The 20,207-nt window shown below is 49.3% G+C and overlaps 1 protein-coding gene across 1 annotated transcript in view; it reads right to left on the bottom strand.

The window, feature by feature from the left end:
* CCDC61 (coiled-coil domain containing 61) overlaps window positions 1–18,337 on the bottom strand; it is a 32,191-nt gene extending 13,854 nt beyond the window's left edge. Inside the window, exons 1-6 of the mRNA XM_073637941.1 lie at window positions 18,227–18,337; window positions 14,422–14,578; window positions 1,806–1,888; window positions 902–1,065; window positions 663–815; window positions 368–578 (exon numbers count right to left, since the gene is read on the bottom strand). Of these exons, the coding sequence (XP_073494042.1) occupies window positions 368–578; window positions 663–815; window positions 902–1,065; window positions 1,806–1,888; window positions 14,422–14,569 (759 nt within the window). The 5' untranslated portion in view covers window positions 14,570–14,578; window positions 18,227–18,337. The remainder of the gene's footprint in view (window positions 1–367; window positions 579–662; window positions 816–901; window positions 1,066–1,805; window positions 1,889–14,421; window positions 14,579–18,226) is intronic.
* Between the last annotated feature and the right edge of the window lie 1,870 nt (window positions 18,338–20,207).

Raw genomic sequence — 20,207 nt, 5'->3', positions numbered from 1 at the left:
TCCCCGGCAGGAGTGGTCTGTGATCGCTCTGTTCCGGGGAGGAACGGCGTCGTGCACAACATGTAGATAAGTTGCAATTACCTGCCTGTTAGTGCTTAGGCACATTTTTTGTGTTTCCATGAAGTTCTGCATATCCCCTTTAACGCTTGCATTGCATGGGTGAAATGAGCACTGACATCCGGAGGATAAACTGCAGATATTGTTTCAGCATGTGCACGAGATTTATTAAAATCTGAGGCCCAATGCCGACTCTGAAAAACATGGTAGGTTTACAGAAGAACGTACCCTTGTAGTACAGCATTGGCTCCATACGCAGCACCCCAACGACCAGAGTAAGTAGATTTATAAGGTTTTTCCTTGGTCTTACCTGCTCCGTTAGTTGCCTGCACTCCTCCTTCCTCTTACTCGCCAGTCTCTGACTTCTGCTCCTCTCCTTCTGCAGCTCGGCCTCCAGCGTCTGCACCGCTCTCTTCAGGACACGTATATGACTGGCTTCTTTGCCATTAGGAATTTCAAGGTCCTGCACTCTCTGTAACACCAGTTCGGCCTCTTGTTTCCCCTGGGTTACCCGCTGTAGCCTAGAAATTGAGTGAAAATGCCAAAACAGAAATCCAATATCTGACGGGCAACATGGGACATAGAGCTGCCGTTACAACACTTACTCTTCTCTCAGTCGCCGGATCTCGCTCTCCCTACTTTCCTCACTCGGCGCTAGTTTCAGAGCGGCCAGTTCGTCCTTTAATCCTCTAATTACTTGTCTTAAGTGCACGGGGTCTGGTTTGCCAACATAGGGAAGAGGGAGGGGATAATGTATCCTGCAAATATATATTTGTATAATTACCTGAGATGAAAGAAGGTAGCAGGTATACAGTTATGAGTGAGAAGCGCCGATGGGACTCACCTGTCAAATTCCACTGAGTAGATAAGTATCAAGTATCGTTTGGAAGTAAGTGACGCGCTTCTGGCCGGGGGAGCCGAACGTTGCTGCGCTCCTCCAGCTTTCCGGTGCCGAAGTAACTCCAAGTCAGAGTACGTCAGGAGGTCTAGGGTCACAGATTCACTGCTCTGTGGAGAAGATGGGACATGGAGAGGAGTTTAGGAAATCCATAAAAACTTGGTGCACACTGCATCACATCGTCAGTAATACTTTGCAACTGAAAGTAATTACTTAGGCCACCGTCACATCATCACCTATCCTGTAGTAAGTGATAAAGGGCTTATTGACTGCTAGGTCCCACCGATGGGGCCCTTACCAAGTATGAGCCCCCCCGTCAGTCATACACACTGCTACTCTATCCAGGGTTTATGGGACTGAGATAGTGGAGTGCTGCACACTGACAAAGCCATTGGTCCCACAGATCACTGCTCCGTTAAAATTACAGATTTGAGACCCCAGTTTTAATGATTCAACAGGATACAAGCTGTAATCAATGTATCCACAGGATAGGTAATAAGTACAACTGCTTTAATGAGCTTCTCCAGGATGGATGTGCCATCTCATGGGAAGTGCGGCAGTACAGTACTGACAATAGAGGGACACGATTCTTTCAGCCCCTTCATTGTGATAAAAGGTGGGGGAAATCGCTTCGGTCAGAACCCACCTGACCAAACATTGGTGGTCTATGTAACCACAGACAACCTCTTGGATCTTCTGGTCCAGCGACATTACACTATTGCAAGCAAAGAACTTCAGACTTTCTGGATTACCAGATTCAAAGTGTATCTACAGAAACCTCACACATTCACCATTTCCTTATGATCAGATTATTTTATTTTTATATAAAAGTGTAGGAAAAAAAAATTACCTGAGTGAGGGCGGAGTGCAGCATATTGCAGAAGATGGAATATTGCTTAAAGTTTCCCGTCTTGTGTGTGAGGTCTTCAATGACTGGTGACAGATAGAAAAAAAAAATACCATAAGAAAGAATCGAGAAAAAGGGGAATATGGACGATTATAAACCTGTTACTAGAGATAACAGGCTGAAAGTTCATCTGGTGTTTCCTCCAGACTCTGAACATCTCATGGCGAGATCCACAGCCTCCTGTGAAATTGGACACGTGCTTGAGAAATGAGGCGAGGAGCCGCACTGGGGAGAAGGAAGAACGATGTGGTTGGAATAAAGACATTTTTTGTAGAAAATATGAAGAATTGGATAAAAAGCAATTGCTTCATAATCTTTATTTAAATTATAAAAGGCAACTGTGGATACAAGCCGCGTAGCCTATTACTTACCAATTGGATGGAGACATATAATTTACACACAGTGCATCACAAAAGTGAGTACACCCCTCATGTTTTTGTAAATATTTTATTATATCTTTTCATAGGACAACACTAAAGATATGGCACTTTGATACAATGTAAATGAGTCAGTGTACAGCTTGTATAAAGGTTTGTGCACACATTGAGCATATAGTGCGCAGAAATTTCTGCATCTCTTGGCTGAATTACAACAATTCTGCAAAGATGAGTGGCCAAAACTCCTCCAGCACGTTGTAAAAGACTCATTGCCAGCTATCATAAAAGCTTTATTGCAGTTGTTGCAGTGGTCCAACCAGCTATTAGGTTTGGGGAGGGCAGGGGGGCAATCACTTTTTCACACAGGGCCCTGTAGGTTTGGATTTCTTTTTCCCTTAATAATAAAGACTTCCATTTAAAAACTGCATTTTGTGTTTACTTGTGTTATCTTTATCTAATTTACATTTTTTTGTGATCTGAAACATTTGTGTGTGACAAACATGCAAAAGAATAAGAAATCAAGAAGGGGCAAACACTTTTTAACACCAGCGTGCAGGCAGGGGCACATTTTTCTAATTTTGGTTCTAGACATTACCACAATGAATTTTAAACAAAACAATTCAGATGCAGTTGAAGTTCAGACTTTCAGCTTTCATTTGAGGGTATCCACATTAAAATTGGATGAAGGGTTTAGGAGTTTCAGCTCCTTAACATGTGCCACCCTGTTTTTAAAGGGACCAAAGGTAATTGGACAATTGACTCCAAGGCTATTTCATGGACAGGTGTGGGCAATCCCTTCGTTATGTCATTCTCAATTAAGCAGATAAAAGGCCTGGAGTTGATTTGAGGTGTGGTGCTTGCATTTGGAAGGTTTTGCTGTGAAGTAAACATGCGGTCAAAGGAGCTCTCCATGCAGGTGAAACAAGCCATCCTTAAGCTGCAAAAACCGAAAAAACCCATCCGAGAAATTGCTACAATATTAGGAGTGGCAAAATCTACAGTTTGGTACATCCTGAGAAAGAAAGAAAGCACTGGTGAACTCATCAATGCAAAAAGACCTGGGCGCCCACGGAAGGCAACAGTGGTGGATGATCGCAGAATAATCTCCATGGTGAAGAGAAACCCCTTCACAACAGCCAACCAAGTGAACAACACTCTCCAGGAGGTAGGCGTATCAATATCCAAATCTACCATAAAGAGAAGACTGCATGAAAGTAAATACAGAGGGTTCATTGCACGGTGCAAGCCACTCATAAGCATCAAGAATAAAAAGGCTAGACTGGACTTTGCTAAAAAAAAACATCTAAAAAGCCAGCACAGTTCTGGAAGAACATTCTTTGGACAGATGAAACCAAGATCAACCTCTACCAGAATGATGGAAAGAGAAAAGTATGGCGAAGGCGTGGTACAGCTCATGATCCAAAGCATATCACATCATCTGTAAAACACGGCGGAGGCAGTGTGATGGCTTGGGCATGCATGGCTGCCAGTGGCACTGGGTCACTAGTGTTTATTGATGATGTGACACAGGACAGAAGCAGCCGAATGAATTCTGATGTATTCAGAGCCATACTGTGTGCTAGGATCCAGCCAAACTGATTGGTCGTCGTTTCATACTACAGATGGACAATGACCCAAAACATAAAGCCAAAGCAACCCAGGAGTTTATTAAAGCAAAGAAGTGGAATATTCTTGAATGGCCAAGTCAGTCACCTGATCTTAACCCAACTGAGCATGCATTTCACTTGTTAAAGACTAAACTTCAGACAGAAAGGCCCACAAACAAACAGCAACTGAAAACCACCACAGTGGAGGCCTGGCAGAGCATCAAAAAGGAGGAAACACAGCGTCTTGTGATGTCCATGAGTTCAAGACTTCAGGCAGTCATTGCCAACAAAGGGTTTTCAACCAACTACTAGAAATGAACATTTTATTTACAATTATTTAATCAGTCCAATTACTTTTGGTCCCTTTAAAAACAGGGTGGCACATGTTAAGGAGCTGAAACTCCTAAACCCTTCATCCAATTTTAATGTGGATACCCTCAAATGAAAGCTGAAAGTCTGAACTTCAACTGCATCTGAATTGTTTTGTTTAAAATTCATTGTGGTAATGTCTAGAACCAAAATTAGAAAAATGTTGTCTCTGTCCAAATATATATGGACCTAAGTGTGTGTATAATATATATACACACACACACACACACACACACACACACACACACACACACACAGTACAGACCAAAAGTTTGGACACACCTTATCATTTAAAGATTTTTCTGTATTTTCATGTCTATGAAAATTGTACATTCACACTGAAGGCATCAAAACTATGAATTAACACATGTGGAATTATATACTTAACAAAAAAGTGTGAAACAACTGAAAATATGTGTTATATTCTAGGTTCTTCAAAGTAGCCACCTTTTGCTTTGATGACTGCTTTGCACACTCTTGGCATTCTCTTGATGAGCTTCAAGAGGTAGTCACCGGAAATGGTTTTCACTTCACAGGTGTGCCCTGTCAGGTTTAATAAGTGGGATTTCTTGCCTTATAAATGGGGTTGGGACCATCAGTTGTGTTGTGCAGAAGTCAGATGGATACACAGATGATAGTCCTACTGAATAGACTGTTAGAATTTGCATTATAGCAAGAAAAAAGCAGCTAAGTAAAGAAAAACGAGTGGCCATCATTACTTTAAGAAATGAAGGTCAGTCAGTCTGAAAAATTGGGCAGACTTTGAAAGTGTCCCCAAGTGCAGTTGCAAAAACCTTCAAGCGCTACAAAGAAACTGGCTCACATGAGGACCGCCCCAGGAAAGGAAGACCAAGAGACACCTCTGCTTCTGAGGATAAGGGTATGTGCACACGATGCAGAAATGAAGCAGAAAATTTCTGCATCTCCCTGGCAGAAAAAACGCATGCAGATTGTGCATGCGTTTTTCCTGCGGAATACATGCGTTTCCACATGTGGATTGACAAGCGCTTTCCAGGCTATTTTAGCATCACTTGGAAAGTGCTTGACAACTAGGTCACACTATATAAATCCATGCAAACAGCATGGATTTATATAGTGTGACCCGAGAGAATGGTAAAAATAAAAAATACATGTATACTTTACCCTCTGATGGCCCGCGCTGTCCTGCTCACTCCGTTCTCCCGGCAACTTTGAATTGAAAGACCTGCCGACGTCAGCGTCACGTGACCCGTCACATGACTGACGTCAGCGCAGGTCCTTCAACTCACTGCAAGTGCCGGGAACCAAGCAGGAGCGCTGCGCGGGCCGACAGATGGTAAGTATATATATATATATATTTTTTATTTTATTCTTGTTTTACAGCTTTTTTAATGGTACCTGGGTGTGGATGAGACTCTCCTCTCCTCCACACTCAGGTACCATCCGCACATTAGAAAGCACCAATTACGCAAGTACAGATGCAGTCTTGCGGAATTGGCGCGTTCTAATGCAAGTCAATGGCGGCGAAAACGCCGCGTTTACGCAAAATTAATTGACATGCTGCGGATTTTTGAGCGCAGCGTTTACGCTGTGGAAAAATCCGCATCATGGGCACAGCACATGCGGATTTCCATTGGGGAACATTGCTGCCCTTCTACCATGCGTTTTTAATGCGTTTCCGCGGCGTTTATGCAACTGCAAAAACACGATTTTGATGGTGTGATGAAATGGAGCAGTTAATGCCACTGACAGGTTATAGGTAGTGCCCCCTTTCTTGGCTTTCTACAGGGTTCTGATAGATTTAGGGGATATAATAAGAGCCCACATACACATTGAGTAAAAGATGTCCAAAGCCACCAATTTCGACTGTTCCTCTAATGTGTATGGGGGCCTACAGACTCTCCCTATACAGAGGATGTCAGATACATCGCAGAGGTGCGAGTTACCGTATTTTTCGGACTATAAGACACACCTAGGTTTTAGAGGAGCGGGTCTAGGAAATCGGCCACTAGAAGGCGGAACGAACAGGCAAGGAGCGTGTTCAGACAGGACAGACCAGAGAACACAAAAAGGACTCAGTTCAGACACGGGAACTGATACAAAAAGCAGGAGAAATACAGGACACAGTTCAGACACGGGAGCTGATACCGCAAAGCAGGAGACATACAGGACTCAGTTCAGACACGGGAACTGATACAAAAAGCAGGAGACAAGAGACGGGACCTGGCACCTTCAGAGTGCAAGCACACACTGAAGGAAACACTATGCTCAGGCAGGGATAGAAGGGAGCTGCTGAGCTATATACCAAGTGACAGACAGCAATAGGCTGAGGACGCACAAGGGGTGTGACCCACAGCAGGTACAAAAGGCAGGAAGTGATCGGGCGCCGCCCTTAAGCAGCAGAAACAGACACAAACAGACAGCATGGAGGGAAGCCAGAGAGACATTCTGGACAGGAGATCAAGTGCGCCCTCTTGCACAGTGGGAGATGGACCACCATGCAAGGACGCCGCCAGGTATGTTACAGTACCTCCCCCCTTACGCCCCCTCTTCTTCAGGCCTGCCAGAATCTTCCGCAGGGAATTCGAGGGCCAGTCGTTCACTGGGTTGGAGGGGGACAGAGACTTAAGGGTAATCTCTGCTTCGAGGTACATCTTGTCAAGCTCACAGGAAGAAATAGACGGGTTATCACGTACATAATGAGGAAAAGTCACTGTCTCTTTGTTATCTGGTGGTATCCCGGAGGATTCAGGAAACAACTGGAGGTCCTCCGCCGGGTCAGAAGAGTGCAGAGGCTCAGAGAAAACAACTGCTTCAGAGTACACTAGGTCGGACTCACTGGAGGAAGCAGGCGAGGTATCGGGTACCGAGTATAGGAAAGTCTCTGTCCATTCACCACCAGGTGGCACCCCGAAGGGTTCTGGAGACAGCTGGCGGTCCTCCGCCTGGTCAGAGGGGTGTAGAGACTCACGGGTAACCTCTGCTTCAGAGTACACTAGGTCGGACTCACTGGAGGAAGCGAGCGAGGTATCAGGTACAGAGTATAGGAGAGTCTCTGTCCTTTCGCTACCAGGTAGCACCCCGAAGGGTTCAGGAGACAACTGGAGATCCTCCGCCTGGTCGGAGGGGTGTAGAGACTCGGAGGTAACTACCACTTTGGGGTACCCATTGTCAGGCTCACAGGACGAAGCGGACAAAGTATTGAGTACCGGGTGTAGAGAAGTCTCTCTCCATTTGTCATCGAGTGGTATCCCGGAGGGTTCAGGAGGCAACAGGGGATCCTCCGCCAGGTAGTAGAGGTGCACAGACTCTGAGGTAACCACAGCTTTGGAGCATCCTTGGACATGCACACCAGTTAAAGAGAAAGAAGCATCTGATGCCGGGTGCAGGAAGTTCTCCTGTGTGGAGTCTGGATGGGCAGAAGTCTCTTCGGCCAGGAGAACTGGTGCACTACCCACGCACATTACCCATTGGGGTTTCTCCGGGATACAGGGAGATGAAGCTTCAGTAGGGACTTCAAGGTTGGGGTCAGGAGGTCTCAGGGAGGACAGACCCTGGCGTGACGGCTTGCCTCTAAGTCTAGCACGTCTGGACTGCCTCTTGAGGTTGAGAGAAGTATTCCGGAAAGAGTAGTCACCCTGTGAGGATTCTGGGTGGGCAGTAGTCTCATTGGGCTGGAGGACTATTGCGCTACCCACACACATTACCCGTCGGGGCTGCTCCGGGATATTGGGAAGTGAAGCTTCAGCAGGGGCTTCAGAGTTAGGGTCCTCGAAGACCATACGAAAGGCCACCAGGAAGGACGCACAAGGGGTGTGACCCACAGCAGGTACAAAAGGCAGGAAGTGATCGGGCGCCGCCCTTAAGCAGCAGAAACAGACACAAACAGACAGCATGGAGGGAAGCCAGAGAGACATTCTGGACAGGAGATCAAGTGCGCCCTCTTGCACAGTGGGAGATGGACCACCATGCAAGGACGCCGCCAGGTATGTTACACCCTGTCCTGGTATGCATGGTCCCCCTAAACCCCATCATGCTGCACATTAAAAAAAAAAAAAAAAAAAAGATTTTTGTGTACTCACCGTAAAATCTTTCTCTTAGCCTCTAATTGGGGGACACAGAACCATGGGTGTTATGCTGCTGTCCACTAGGAGGCGACACTATGCATAATCTGAAAAAGATTAATCGTGGCTCCTCCTCTGCAGTATACATCCCTGGACGGCATCAGCCTTCTCCAGTTTTGTGCAAAAGCAGTAGGAGGAAAGCAACATGGATAACATAATCATGCCAATAAGAAGGCAACTATGTACGAGCTCAAGAAAAACACAATATGAGAACTCAACATAACGGCCCGGAAGGGCAACAGGGTGGGAGCTGTGTCCCCCAATTAGAGGCTAAGAGAAAGATTTTACGGTGAGTACACAAAAATCTCCTTTACTCTGTCGCCTCATTGGGGGACACAGGGCCATGGGACGTCCCAAAGCAATCCCTGGGTGGGAAGCAATGGACGAATATTGTGTAGACGGGTCCCTATAATTAGGGTACTGCCGCCTGCAGAACATGTCTGCCCAGGCTCGCGTCTACTGAGGACTGGGTATGAACGCTATAGTGATTGGTAGACATGTGTAGGCTAGTCCAGGTGGCTGCCTTACACACTTGTTGTGCCGAGGCCTGGTGCCGAATGGCCCAGGAGGCCCCTACTGCACGTGTAGAATGTGCCGTAATACCTGCTGGAAGAGGAGAATTTTTGAGGCGGTAGGCCTCTTGTATGGTGGATCTGATCCACCTGGCAAGGGTAGCTTTGGAAGCTGGCAGACCCTTGCGGCCGCCTTCCAGTAGAAGGAAAAGAGAATCAGACTTCCGGAAGGGCGCAGTCCTAGACACATAGATACGTAATGCCCTGACAAGGTCAAGCATATGCAGAGCCTTCTCCACTCTATGAACCGGGACCGGACAGAGGGATGGCAGTGAAATTTCCTCATTGAGGTGGAAGTTGGACACAACCTTCAGAAGGAAGGATGGGACCGTACGGAGAACTACCTTGTCCGGGTAAAAAACAAAAAAAACAAAAACAGGAAGGGCCGCCTGCAGGAGAGTGCTGTCAGTTCAGACACCCTGTGTAGCGAGGTGATTGCCACTAGGAAAACCACTTTCTGGGATAGAAGGAGAAGTGGGACTTCACTAAGGGGTTCAAAGGTGTTTCCTGCAATGTTGTCAGCACCAGGTTGAGGTCCCACATTTCTAGTGGTCGTCTGTAGGGGGGAACCTATCGGGAAACCCTCTGAAGAAATGTCCTTACTTGCGGCTTGTTAGCAATGCACCTCTGAAAAAGCACTGAGAGCTGACACCTGGCTCTGAAGGGAGGCCAGGGACAGTCTGGCCTCCAGACCCGATTGGAGAAACCCAAGTACCCTGGGGAGGGAATAAGGGAATAGGGTCTGGCCACGAGATTCGCACCAGGTAAAGAAGGCTTTCCAGGTACGATAATAAATCTTAGCAGAGGTTGGCTTCCGTGCCCTGATCATTGTTGCAATGACGTGCGGCGAGAACCCTGACTGGGTTAGAACCCAGGTCTCAATGGCCACGCCGTCAAATTGAGGGCCCCTGAGTTCTGGTGGTAGAACAGACCTTGTGACAGAAGATCCGGGCGGTCGGGAAGACGCCAGAGGACGTCTGCTGTGAGCTGTACGATGTCGGCGTACCATGTACATCTGGGCCAGTCCGGTGCGATTAGGATGGTTGGAACTCCCTCTTGCTTGATCTTCCTCACCACTCTGGATATCAGGGGGAGAGGTGGAAAGATGTACAGTAGCTGGAACTGGGTCCAGTCCTGAACCAGGGCGTCCGCTCCTAGCACCCGCGGGTCGTGTGTTCTGGCCATGAAGTTGGAGACCTTGGCATTGAAGTGGGATGCCATTAGGTCCACGTCTGGAGTCCCCCAGCAATGGCAGATCTGGCGGAAAAACTTCGGGATGGAGAGACCGCTCTCCCGAGTCCATTCCCTGCCGGCTGAGGAAGTCTGCTTCCCAGTTTTCCACACCCGGAATGTGGACCACAGAGAGAACCGAACCTGTGTCTTCCGCCCAGTGGAGAATGTGTGTCACTTCTCGCATCGCCTGGGCACTGCGGGTCCCCCCATGGTGATTCACATATGCCACAGCCGTGGCATTGTCCGACTGTACTCTGATGTGAGAGGCTGCCAGTAAGTGATGGAAGGCTCTCAACGCCAGGAGGATGGCATGAATTTCCAAGATGTTGATGGGCATGGTCGCTTCCGCTGGGGACCACTTGCCCTGTGCTCTGTGGTGTAGGTGTACCGCACCCCAACCCGTCAGGCTCGCATCGGTGGTCAGAACTTTCCATTGACCCATGAGAAAGGATTTCCCCTTTGTTAGTGAGGTTGGCTTGAGCCACCAAGTGCAGGGACCTCCTAGTTGACGACGTCAACTGGAACTCCCTGTCGAGAGAAAAAGGGTTCCTCTCCCATGACTTGAGGATGTTTAGTTGGAGAGGCCTGGAGGTGACGCTGGGCAAATGGGACCGCTTCTATTGCCGCCACCATCCTGCCAAGGACTCTCATGGCAAACCGGAGAGAATGAGGGGGTTTGCGAAGTAGGGTGCGGACTCCTAAACGGAGAGGCAGTGCCTTGTCCTTGGGAAGGAGTACTAGACCCTTGAGGGTGTTGAATAACATTCCCAGGAAGGTCAGAGACTGACTCGGGGTTGGTGATGACTTTTGTAGGTTGACTAACCAGCCCAGGCGACTCAGAATGTCTATTGTGATTGAGACGCTGAGTTCGCAGTCCTTGAAGGTGGAAGCCTTGATGAGGAGATCGTCCAGATATGGAACGACTATTATGCCTCTGGAGTGCAGGACGTCCATGGTGACTGCCATGACTTTGGTAAACACTCTGGGAGCCGTGGCGAGTCCGAAAGCGAGAGCCACGAACCGGTAGTGTTCCTGGTTGATTGTGAACCTGAGAAATCTCTGATGGGCGGGCGCAACTGGTATATGCAGGTATGCGTCTTAAATGTCTATGGAGGCGAGAAATTCTCCTTTCTCCATGGACGCAATGATGGACCGAAGGGACTCCATGCAAAAATGACGTACCTGTACATATTTGTTGAGCTGTTTTAGGTCCAGTATGGGCCATATGCTGCCTCCTTTTTTGGGGACTACGAATAAATGTGCGTAGAACCCTTGGAAGCGCTCGGCCGTGGGGACCGGTACTATGACTCCTGCTTGAATAAGCGAGGAGATCGCGTGGTGGAAGGCAAGAGCCTTGGCTGGCGGTTTTGGGGGAACAGACAGAAAGAATCTGTTTGGCAGGTTGGAAGTGAACTCTTGTATTCTGAAGACAATAGTTCCCTGACCCACCTGTCTTCTGTAATAGGCAGCCAGACTTGGTGAAAGATCGAAAGACGGCCGCCTACAGGTGGGGTGTCTTCCGGAGTCCGTGAGTCATGATGAGGAGGAAATGCGAGATTTCCCCCCCCCCTTTAAATTTTGACTGGCCTGCCCTTGAATGCCAGGTCTTGTTCAACTTTTGCGTCGACTGCGAGTTGTCCCTGCGTGGAGCGCAGTTGTTATTTTGTGCTGGTAGCGAGACGGACCAGCCGGAAGAGTTCCGAAAGGATCGGAATCGTGCTTAATTGCGCTTTTTGTAAGTGAGTTTGGGCTTCAGTTGGGGGAGAGAGGTACTCTTACCCCCGGTGGCGTTGGATATCATTGTGTCCAACTGTTCACCGAAAAGCCGACCACTGAGGTATGGGAGGTGTGTGAGGGACTTCTTTGAGGCTGCATCTGGTTTCCATTCCCGTAGCCAGAGGATACGCCGAATCGTGATGGCGTTTGACGCTATCCACGCTGCACCCCTTGCAGAATCCAGAGCTGCATGAAGCATGTAATCTGCTACAACTGCTATTTGGGCCGCTTGGTCCGACAGTTCAGGGGTAGATGCTTGTAAGCCAGTTTCTAAATTTTTGGCCCAGGCCAAGATGGCCTTGGCAGCCCAAACTGAGGCGAACGCGGGCGCCAGGGAGGCCCCTGCGGCCTCGAAAATTGAACGAGCCATGCGTTCCTCCTGCCGGTCTGCTGTGTGCCTGAGGGTTGAGCTATCAGGCAGTGAAATGAGTGTCTGTGCTGCTAGTCTGGAGACTGGGGATCCACCTCAGATGGATCTGTCCACTGTTTGGTGACCTCCTGTGGAAAGGGGTACCGCACCTCCAGATATTTGCGATTAGTAAACTTTTTCTCAGGTTGTGAGGACTGCTTTTTAAGGATCGCTTTAAACTCTGGGTGGTCAAAGAAGACCTTAGGCGGTTTCAGGACTCCTTCAAAGGAAATCTTATATCCTGCTGTCTCCAGGGGTGGGTCGGAGATGTCCAGCACCCGATGGATTGATGAGATTAGATCATCAACTAGCACTGTATTGCCGGGGGGATAGGGATTAGGGACCCTTCGGTTTCCTTGTCTGAGTCGGAATCACAGATGTCTTCCGAATCCTGTGTATCATTAAGGCGTCTCCTGCTGGGAGAAGCGGAGCGGAGGCCTTCTCTGGTCAGGGATGGCTGTGGGGATCTGCATAGTCTTTCCCTGTCAGGGGACGGTCTAGATGAGCTGGAAGTACGGAGTCTCTCACTGGAAGGGGACGACCGTGTGGTATGGGATGACGCAGATGAACGTGACCTGTGGGTCCGCTTGCGTCCTTACCTAGATGTGGATGTGCCATCATGTCCCCGAGTGGAACTCTCCCTTTGCAGAGTAGTGTTCATAGTCGAGGCATGACTCTGCAGAGCCTGAAGCAATGTGGATGTGAGGTTATCTATAGACTGCGTCATAGATTGCGACATCTGAGTGACCCATTCCGGTGTGGTATTAGGCACCAAAGTATTGGCAAGGGCTTCATGGGGCTCTGGCACAGCAGTCTGCATGCAGTCCCGGCAATGTGGATACGTGCTGCCACTGGGGAGAGTATTACTGCAGGCTGTACAGAGTGCATAATAGCAGTCCTGCCTGATTCTCTCGGACCTCGAGCCCGGCATAGTATACAGGGGTGGCTATGCAGAGGGGGCCAGCAATGCAGAGAAGCTTATAGGATTCACAGCCGAGTGAAAGACTCCAACTGTGATCTTACCCCACCAGTGTGCCTCTTAAGTCCAGCGCCGCAGATCCACAATCCTGTGCCCCCCGGAGACTGGCAGGCCTGGTCTGTATGTGCCGACCGGTAGCTGCAGGGTTAATGTTCCTGTAGCAGATAATGGCTGCCGGAGTGTGGAGAAGAAGGTGGGCGGAGAGCTGAAAAAGGGCGGCATTATTGCTGAAAAACGTGCCCTTTCAGTCTGGCTCCGCCCCTTCTGACACTGTAGAGTGGGGCGGGCCAGGGCGGAGAATGGGCGGCAGCTTCGGCTAGGCCATCACTGCCAAGCACGGCTCACAAGGAGAGATCAGCTGCCGGAAGTCACTGCTCCCCACGCCGGGACTGTGTGCGCAGGGAGCAGTGACTTCACTCTCCTTCATAGCCGGCACACAGCGGAGCCGCCCTGCGTCTGCTGCTGCCGGCTATCTCCTGTGCCCGCTCATTAAAGGGCATGAATATTCACCCACGCCCATGGGCGTGGAGAGAGGTTAAATATTCATGCCCTTTAACAGCGGGCACAGGAGATAGCCGGCAGCAGCAGGAGCCGCAGCGCGGCTACACTATATACCGCTATTAAGGAGCATGAATATTCAGTGCTCCCCACGCCCCATGGGCGTGGGGAGCAGTGAATATTCATTTTCTTTAGCAGCGGGGTCAGTGTAGGCTGCAGCGGGCGGCTGCTGCCTCCTGTGCCCCGCTCCTCCACACCACACATAAATATACACCCCACCCAACATTCTGACTATAAGACACACCCCCCATTTTCCGCCAAAATTTTGGAGGAAAAAAGTGCGTCTTATGAACCGAAAAATACGGTATTCCCTCTGTCAACAAATCAGGAGTATAAATGGGGCCCCCTCAGAATGAGCAAACACAGGGCACATGCATTACTGTGGGCTCTGGCACTGATGACTCTACCCCTGCAGATGGAAGTCAAAAGGACACTTTATTTGGCATGTGTGAGCTTAATGGGGGTTTATGGATATGTATGAACTCGTGGATGCAACCCTAGAGGTTCCGTCCTTCACCAGGCAGTACAGACGCACTGTGCATGTATGGAGGCGTCGGTATATGAAGCCATACTCACACTCGGCATCAAACTCCCCCCTCCACTGGTCCGTAGTCAGAGCATCTTCAACCTCCACTTCCAGCCGCTCCCCCGTGTTACGGACCCGTAGAATGTGCTCTATTCCTCTGAAGACGCAGCGGGCTTCAGCTAACTCCGCGTCATCCATAATAGGATCCTGGGTCAAGACAAAATTTAAAAAAAAAAAAAAAAAAGTGAAAGTTTGGTTTGTGTCGCCATATTCTGGGATCAATAACTTCTGGACTTCTGTTATGTACTAACAAAAACAGCATCTCGTCACACAGTACAAAGGGAGTGTAAAAGGGAAAGACAAAGGAAGCGATTTGGCTTTTTTTTTTTTCTTCCTAAAAGAAAGTAAATGGCGTAAAATAGTTTTATATTTTTATAGATGGGACTTTTACAGACGCGGAGAAACAAAATATATTTCATTTTTTGTTTCTCTATTTTTTGGATAGTAAAGAGACGGCTGATATGAATTAGATTTTTTTTTTTATATTCTTAAAAACAAACTTTTTTTTTTTTTGTCTCCTTAGTGAACTTCAACCTTCAATCATTTGATCACTTGTACTGTACACATTTCAGAATCACAGTATGTAGTCAAAGGAAAGGTTTGTGAGGCGCAGTGTGTGGCCGGACCTTATACATTCACCAGGATGGCTGTGACAGGACCCGTCAGCAGGACCGCAGCAAGACAGTTGTACTAGTGATTTCTGACAGACACTCTCACTGGGACTGTAACCACTCCCGACACCATCCGGACGGCTGCAGGGCGAATCAGACGTCATTTTCACCCTGTTACAGCTGTTCCAAAAGGCCGGCTGTGCAAGGTCTAAATCTGTCACCAGGTTTTTGTGATGTAAATTGAGATCAGCATGATGTAGGGGCTGAGACCCTGATTCCAGGGATATATCACTTACTGAGCTGTGTTTTGCCATTTCAATAAAATCAGTGTATTATCAGCAAGAGAGATCACTAGAGGAACACGTCTTGTGCCTTCTGGTTCAACCCCACCCACACCACTGATTGGTAGCTTTCTGTATACGCTGCGCATAGGCAGGAAGCCTCCAATCAGTGGTGTGGGCGGGGTTACACACTGCTCAGCATTCAGAGCTCTGCATGTTCTGCAGCAAAGAAAACTGATTGTATCAAAACAGCAAGCATACCAGCAAGTGATACATCACTGGAATCAGTGTCTCTGCCCCTACTTCATGCTGTTGTGACGCCTCTTCCTCGGAAGCCCTTGTTTACCCTGGGAGATGGGGGACTCGGAGTCGGGTCCTGTGATGGAGAGATGGGGTGCAGCCGTGTCCCGGACCCGCTCCGTGCTCAGGGTCGTCACAATTTAAAACGGATGGTGTGGGCTTATCCGGGTTGAGTGGCTGATTTACGACTACGCCACCTGTGGCACCTGGTGAAGGCCACCAGCGCCGCTGCAGTCCGCTGAGGCATGGTGTTATGGCGGCCAAAGTTATTACTACTCCCCACAGGCGGAGCAAGGCCTCAGGGCAGAGAGACAGGATGGAGACGGTAGTGGTAGAGGAGTACAGGTGCTGCGTCGTGCGGTGTAGCGCAGAATAAACAGTCCGGAGGCCATAGGGGTGAACTTCCAAGGCTTTACTCACATTAGAGATGGCAGTAGGAAGGCGACTCCCTGCTCCCCGTGGAGCCCTGCGGTCACAGGGACGGGGATCCGACAACCTCCGAGCAAGTCCAGCATTCAATCGGGACCCCGCACCAGAGTGTTCCTGAACTACAGACCGTATCCTTTCCTGTCTGTGAGTGTGTAGATAGGCCGGATCTCCCTCTAAACTTCTCTCAGAAAAAGGGTACAGGTGGCAGCGCCATTCCTTCCGATACCCGATGGGATCCTCAGGGCCTAACCGGGCTTCCCTGACCAGGACGTGGAGAAGCAAGATCAGGTGTCGGGGGCCGATACCCCTTTTTGAAGCCGGAATCCCTCGGACTATATCAGCATAGAGAGGACAGGTGGCGTACACCGCTACGTCTGCATCCTCCCCGGGATCCATTTGCTATGGAGCTACACTCTTGAGCTCCGGGCCTTCTTGATTATGGTCCTTGACCGGGTTGAGACCTTCATTATCTGCAGCCTGCCCCTCGACCCCAAGGCTAAGGTGCGAGGGCCGTGTCCCCATCTACTCCAGGTCCACACAGGATCCACGCTCAGTGATGAAGATAACCATGAAAATGACAGCCAAAAGACAATGAGCCAAGAAGGCAACGTATTAAATATCAAAAATTAAGTGTAACTAAATTGTGAGTCCTCCACCCTCACCCACTAACTGGTTCCCCTAACTCTTGGTTCCCCAGTCTCCCTGTAACCAGGAGGGCAGCACCTAGTGCATACTAGCCCCCTCTGGTGGAGAAATGTGGTGTTGGATGCAAGGGTTGGGTCCCGACAATCACGCTGTTCTTACCTCAGAGAAGGAACACTACACTCCATTAGAGAAGTGCAGCATCCCTGTGGCGGTCGAACCGTCAGGGGTGCCACACTGTGCTCACATTACATAGCAAAATCCTGCTGACACATTCCCTTTAACTGCAGATTAACTCAATATCTGCAGGTAAATAGTGTTGGAAGTAACAGGTTCCCTTTAAGTGACAGGAAACAAGGATGCATATTGCCACTTATTTCAGGGTCAGAACGGAGAGCAATCATGGCTCTGCTCTATACGCCTTATGTGTTCATATCATAGGGTAGCAGACTCAATGCGCCGCAAAACCACAACAACCCCCAGCCTGCGGCTCTCAATGCGCCGCAAAACCACAACAACCCCCAGCCTGCGGCTCTCAATGCGCCGCAAAACCACAACAACCCCCAGCCTGCGGCTCTCAATGCGCCGCAAAACCACAACAACCCCCAGCCTGCGGCTCTCAATGCGCCGCAAAACCACAACAACCCCCAGCCTGCGGCTCTCAATGCGCCGCAAAACCACAACAACCCCCAGCCTGCGGCTCTCAATGCGCCGCAAAACCACAACAACCCCCAGCCTGCGGCTCTCAATCCGCCGCAAAACCACAACAACCCCCAGCCTGCGGCTCTCAATCCGCCGCAAAACCACAACAACCCCCAGCCTGCGGCTCTCAATCCGCCGCAAAACCACAACAACCCCCAGCCTGCGGCTCTCAATCCGCCGCAAAACCACAACAACCCCCAGCCTGCGGCTCTCAATCCGCCGCAAAACCACAACAACCCCCAGCCTGCGGCTCTCAATCCGCCGCAAAACCACAACAACCCCCAGCCTGCGGCTCTCAATCCGCCGCAAAACCACAACAACCCCCAGCCTGCGGCTCTCAATCCGCCGCAAAACCACAACAACCCCCAGCCTGCGGCTCTCAATCGGCCGCAAAACCACAACAACCCCCAGCCTGCGGCTCTCAATCGGCCGCAAAACTATAACTCCCAGCATGCCCTGATATCTGCATACAAAACCAAAGGTTGAGGCCCAATTCAGATATCAGGGCAGGCTGGGAGTTGTAGTTTTGCAGCAGTTTCAGAGCCGCATATTGGGGCATGCTGGGAGTTGTAGTTTTGCAGCAGTTTCAGAGCCGCATATTGGGGCATGCTGGGAGTTGTAGTTTTGCAGCAGTTTCAGAGCCGCAGGCTGGAGACTATTATTACAGGGATTAACTAGTTTGCAAGAGCAGAGTGGAGCATGAACCAGATTACAGTAATGAGCTCTGGCACCGCACGGACAGCGGAGTCACCGAGATAATTGAGAATTCAGCAGGCCGCCGCCGAGACACGGAGGAGCCGCCAGACGCCGCGCACTGCTCCCGCACTCACCTTCCTTTCTTCCCCCTTCCTTCAGCAGCTCCCCTCGGTCAGTTAAACCGCCGGTCTCTCCAGACAACACCGCCCTTCTTTCCCATTGGCTCCTAGCCACAACCCTCGCTCTGCTATTGGTCCAACTTCACGTACGTCAACAATAAGCCCGCCTTTTTTTCCTATAACTGCGTTCCAATTGGGCGAACGTTTGTGTCATGTGACCTCCTAAGCAACCAATTAGAACGTCTGCACGTTAAGTAGGTGTCGGAAGTGTTACTATGCCAATCGTTAGGGTCTGGCGTGACACAGAAACACGTGACTGATCCCCGGTGGAGAGGTGGGACTGGGAGGCTGGGGACTGAGCTGTGAATAAACTACAAGTCCCAGGAGACCTTGTAAATGAGGGGAACAGACCCCTGGGGGTTGGAGTTCTTTCCTCCCACACAGACGCCTCTCCAGTATTGTGCACAGGTCCTGTGACTCCTGCAAGTAGGTGTGTAATAAAGGTGAATGTCTGCTGCAACTACTGTGCTGAGAGACCACCCCGATCCCGGACGTTCACCCCCTTAATGCTGCAACAAAATAAATAGCAACACAAACTTTTATTTATTTTTTTGGGAAAAGTTTATAAAACGGTATAAATTTGGTGTCGGCGTAATCGCACTGAGCTCATCATTACCATGCAGTAACGCCAGAGCAGAACCAGGCAGAATGGCTGCTTATCAATCATTTATGCCAAACTATGTCCACTGCAGGAAGCGGAGGCAAATTAGGAGGGTGTTATGTAAAAGAGCAAAGGATTGCACCAGCGACGTCACTGTGCGACATTAGGAGGCTGAACCTATAAGGGGACCCCCAGTACAAAGGGTCTGGGGGCAATTAGCAAAATGGTGATGTTAAAGGGTTGTCCACTGCTGGGCAGTCCTTTAAAGGGGTTGTCCACTACTGGGCAGTACTTTAAAGGGGATGTCCACTACTGGGCAGTCCTTTAAAGGGGATGTCCACTACTGGGCAGTCCTTTAAAGGGGATGTCCACTACTGGGCAGTCCTTTAAAGGGGTTGTCCACTACTGGGCAGTCCTTTAAAGGGTTTGTCCACTACTGGGCAGTCCTTAAAAGTGGTTGTCCACTACTGGGCACTCCTTTAAAGGGGTTGTCCACTACTGGGGTTGTCCAGGACTTTAACATTGATGCAATATCCTTAGAATAGGTCATCAATGTCTGATTGGTGGGGGTGCGACACCCTGCACCCCCACCAATCAACTCTTACCAGTGTCATCAGCAACCAGAACTGCTCATTTGCGGAGCTGCACGGCACAACTCTGTGGATGGAATAGTGGCCGCGGCCGGGTACCGCATTCAAATCAATAGCGGGCAGATATGCAGTACCCGGCCGTGGCCACTATTCTGTCGATGGAGTTGCGCTGTGCAGTTCTAGCCGCTGCCAACATCGGGAATAGCTGATTAGTGTGGGTGCTGGGTGTTGCGCCCCCCACCCCCATGATCAGAGATTGATGACCTATCTTAAGGATATGTCATCAATGGTAAAGTCTGGGACAACCCCTTTAAAGCATTGTCCAGTAGTGAACAACCCCTTTAACATTAACATCTTGCTTACTGCCACCAAACCCTTTGTACTGGGGGACTCCCTTATAGATTCAGGCCATTTATAGATAGGTCATTAATATTAAAGTCCAGAACAATCCCTTTAAGGATCAAAAATTCCTACTTCCAGGACAAACACTGTGTCCCCTTGACAGTTATGTGACATTTTTATGGCATATCACCACTGCAGCCAATTAGATTCAGGCCATTTATAGATAGGCCATTAATATTAAAGTCCAGAACAATCCCTTTAAGAATCAAGAATTCCTTCTTCCAGGACAGACACTGTATCACCTGACAGTCATGTGTCATTGTTATGTCATGTCACCACTGCAGCCAATGATCGGCTGTAGCTTTCACAGTTTTTTTTCAGTGCAATTTGCCTCATGACCGCC

Source organism: Phyllobates terribilis, unplaced genomic scaffold (genome assembly GCF_046119375.1).
Source record: "Phyllobates terribilis strain yellow unplaced genomic scaffold, ASM4611937v1 Scaffold_7__3_contigs__length_470593459, whole genome shotgun sequence".
Lineage (NCBI taxonomy): Eukaryota > Metazoa > Chordata > Amphibia > Anura > Dendrobatidae > Phyllobates > Phyllobates terribilis.
This window is presented reverse-complemented; position numbering and strand designations above follow the sequence as displayed.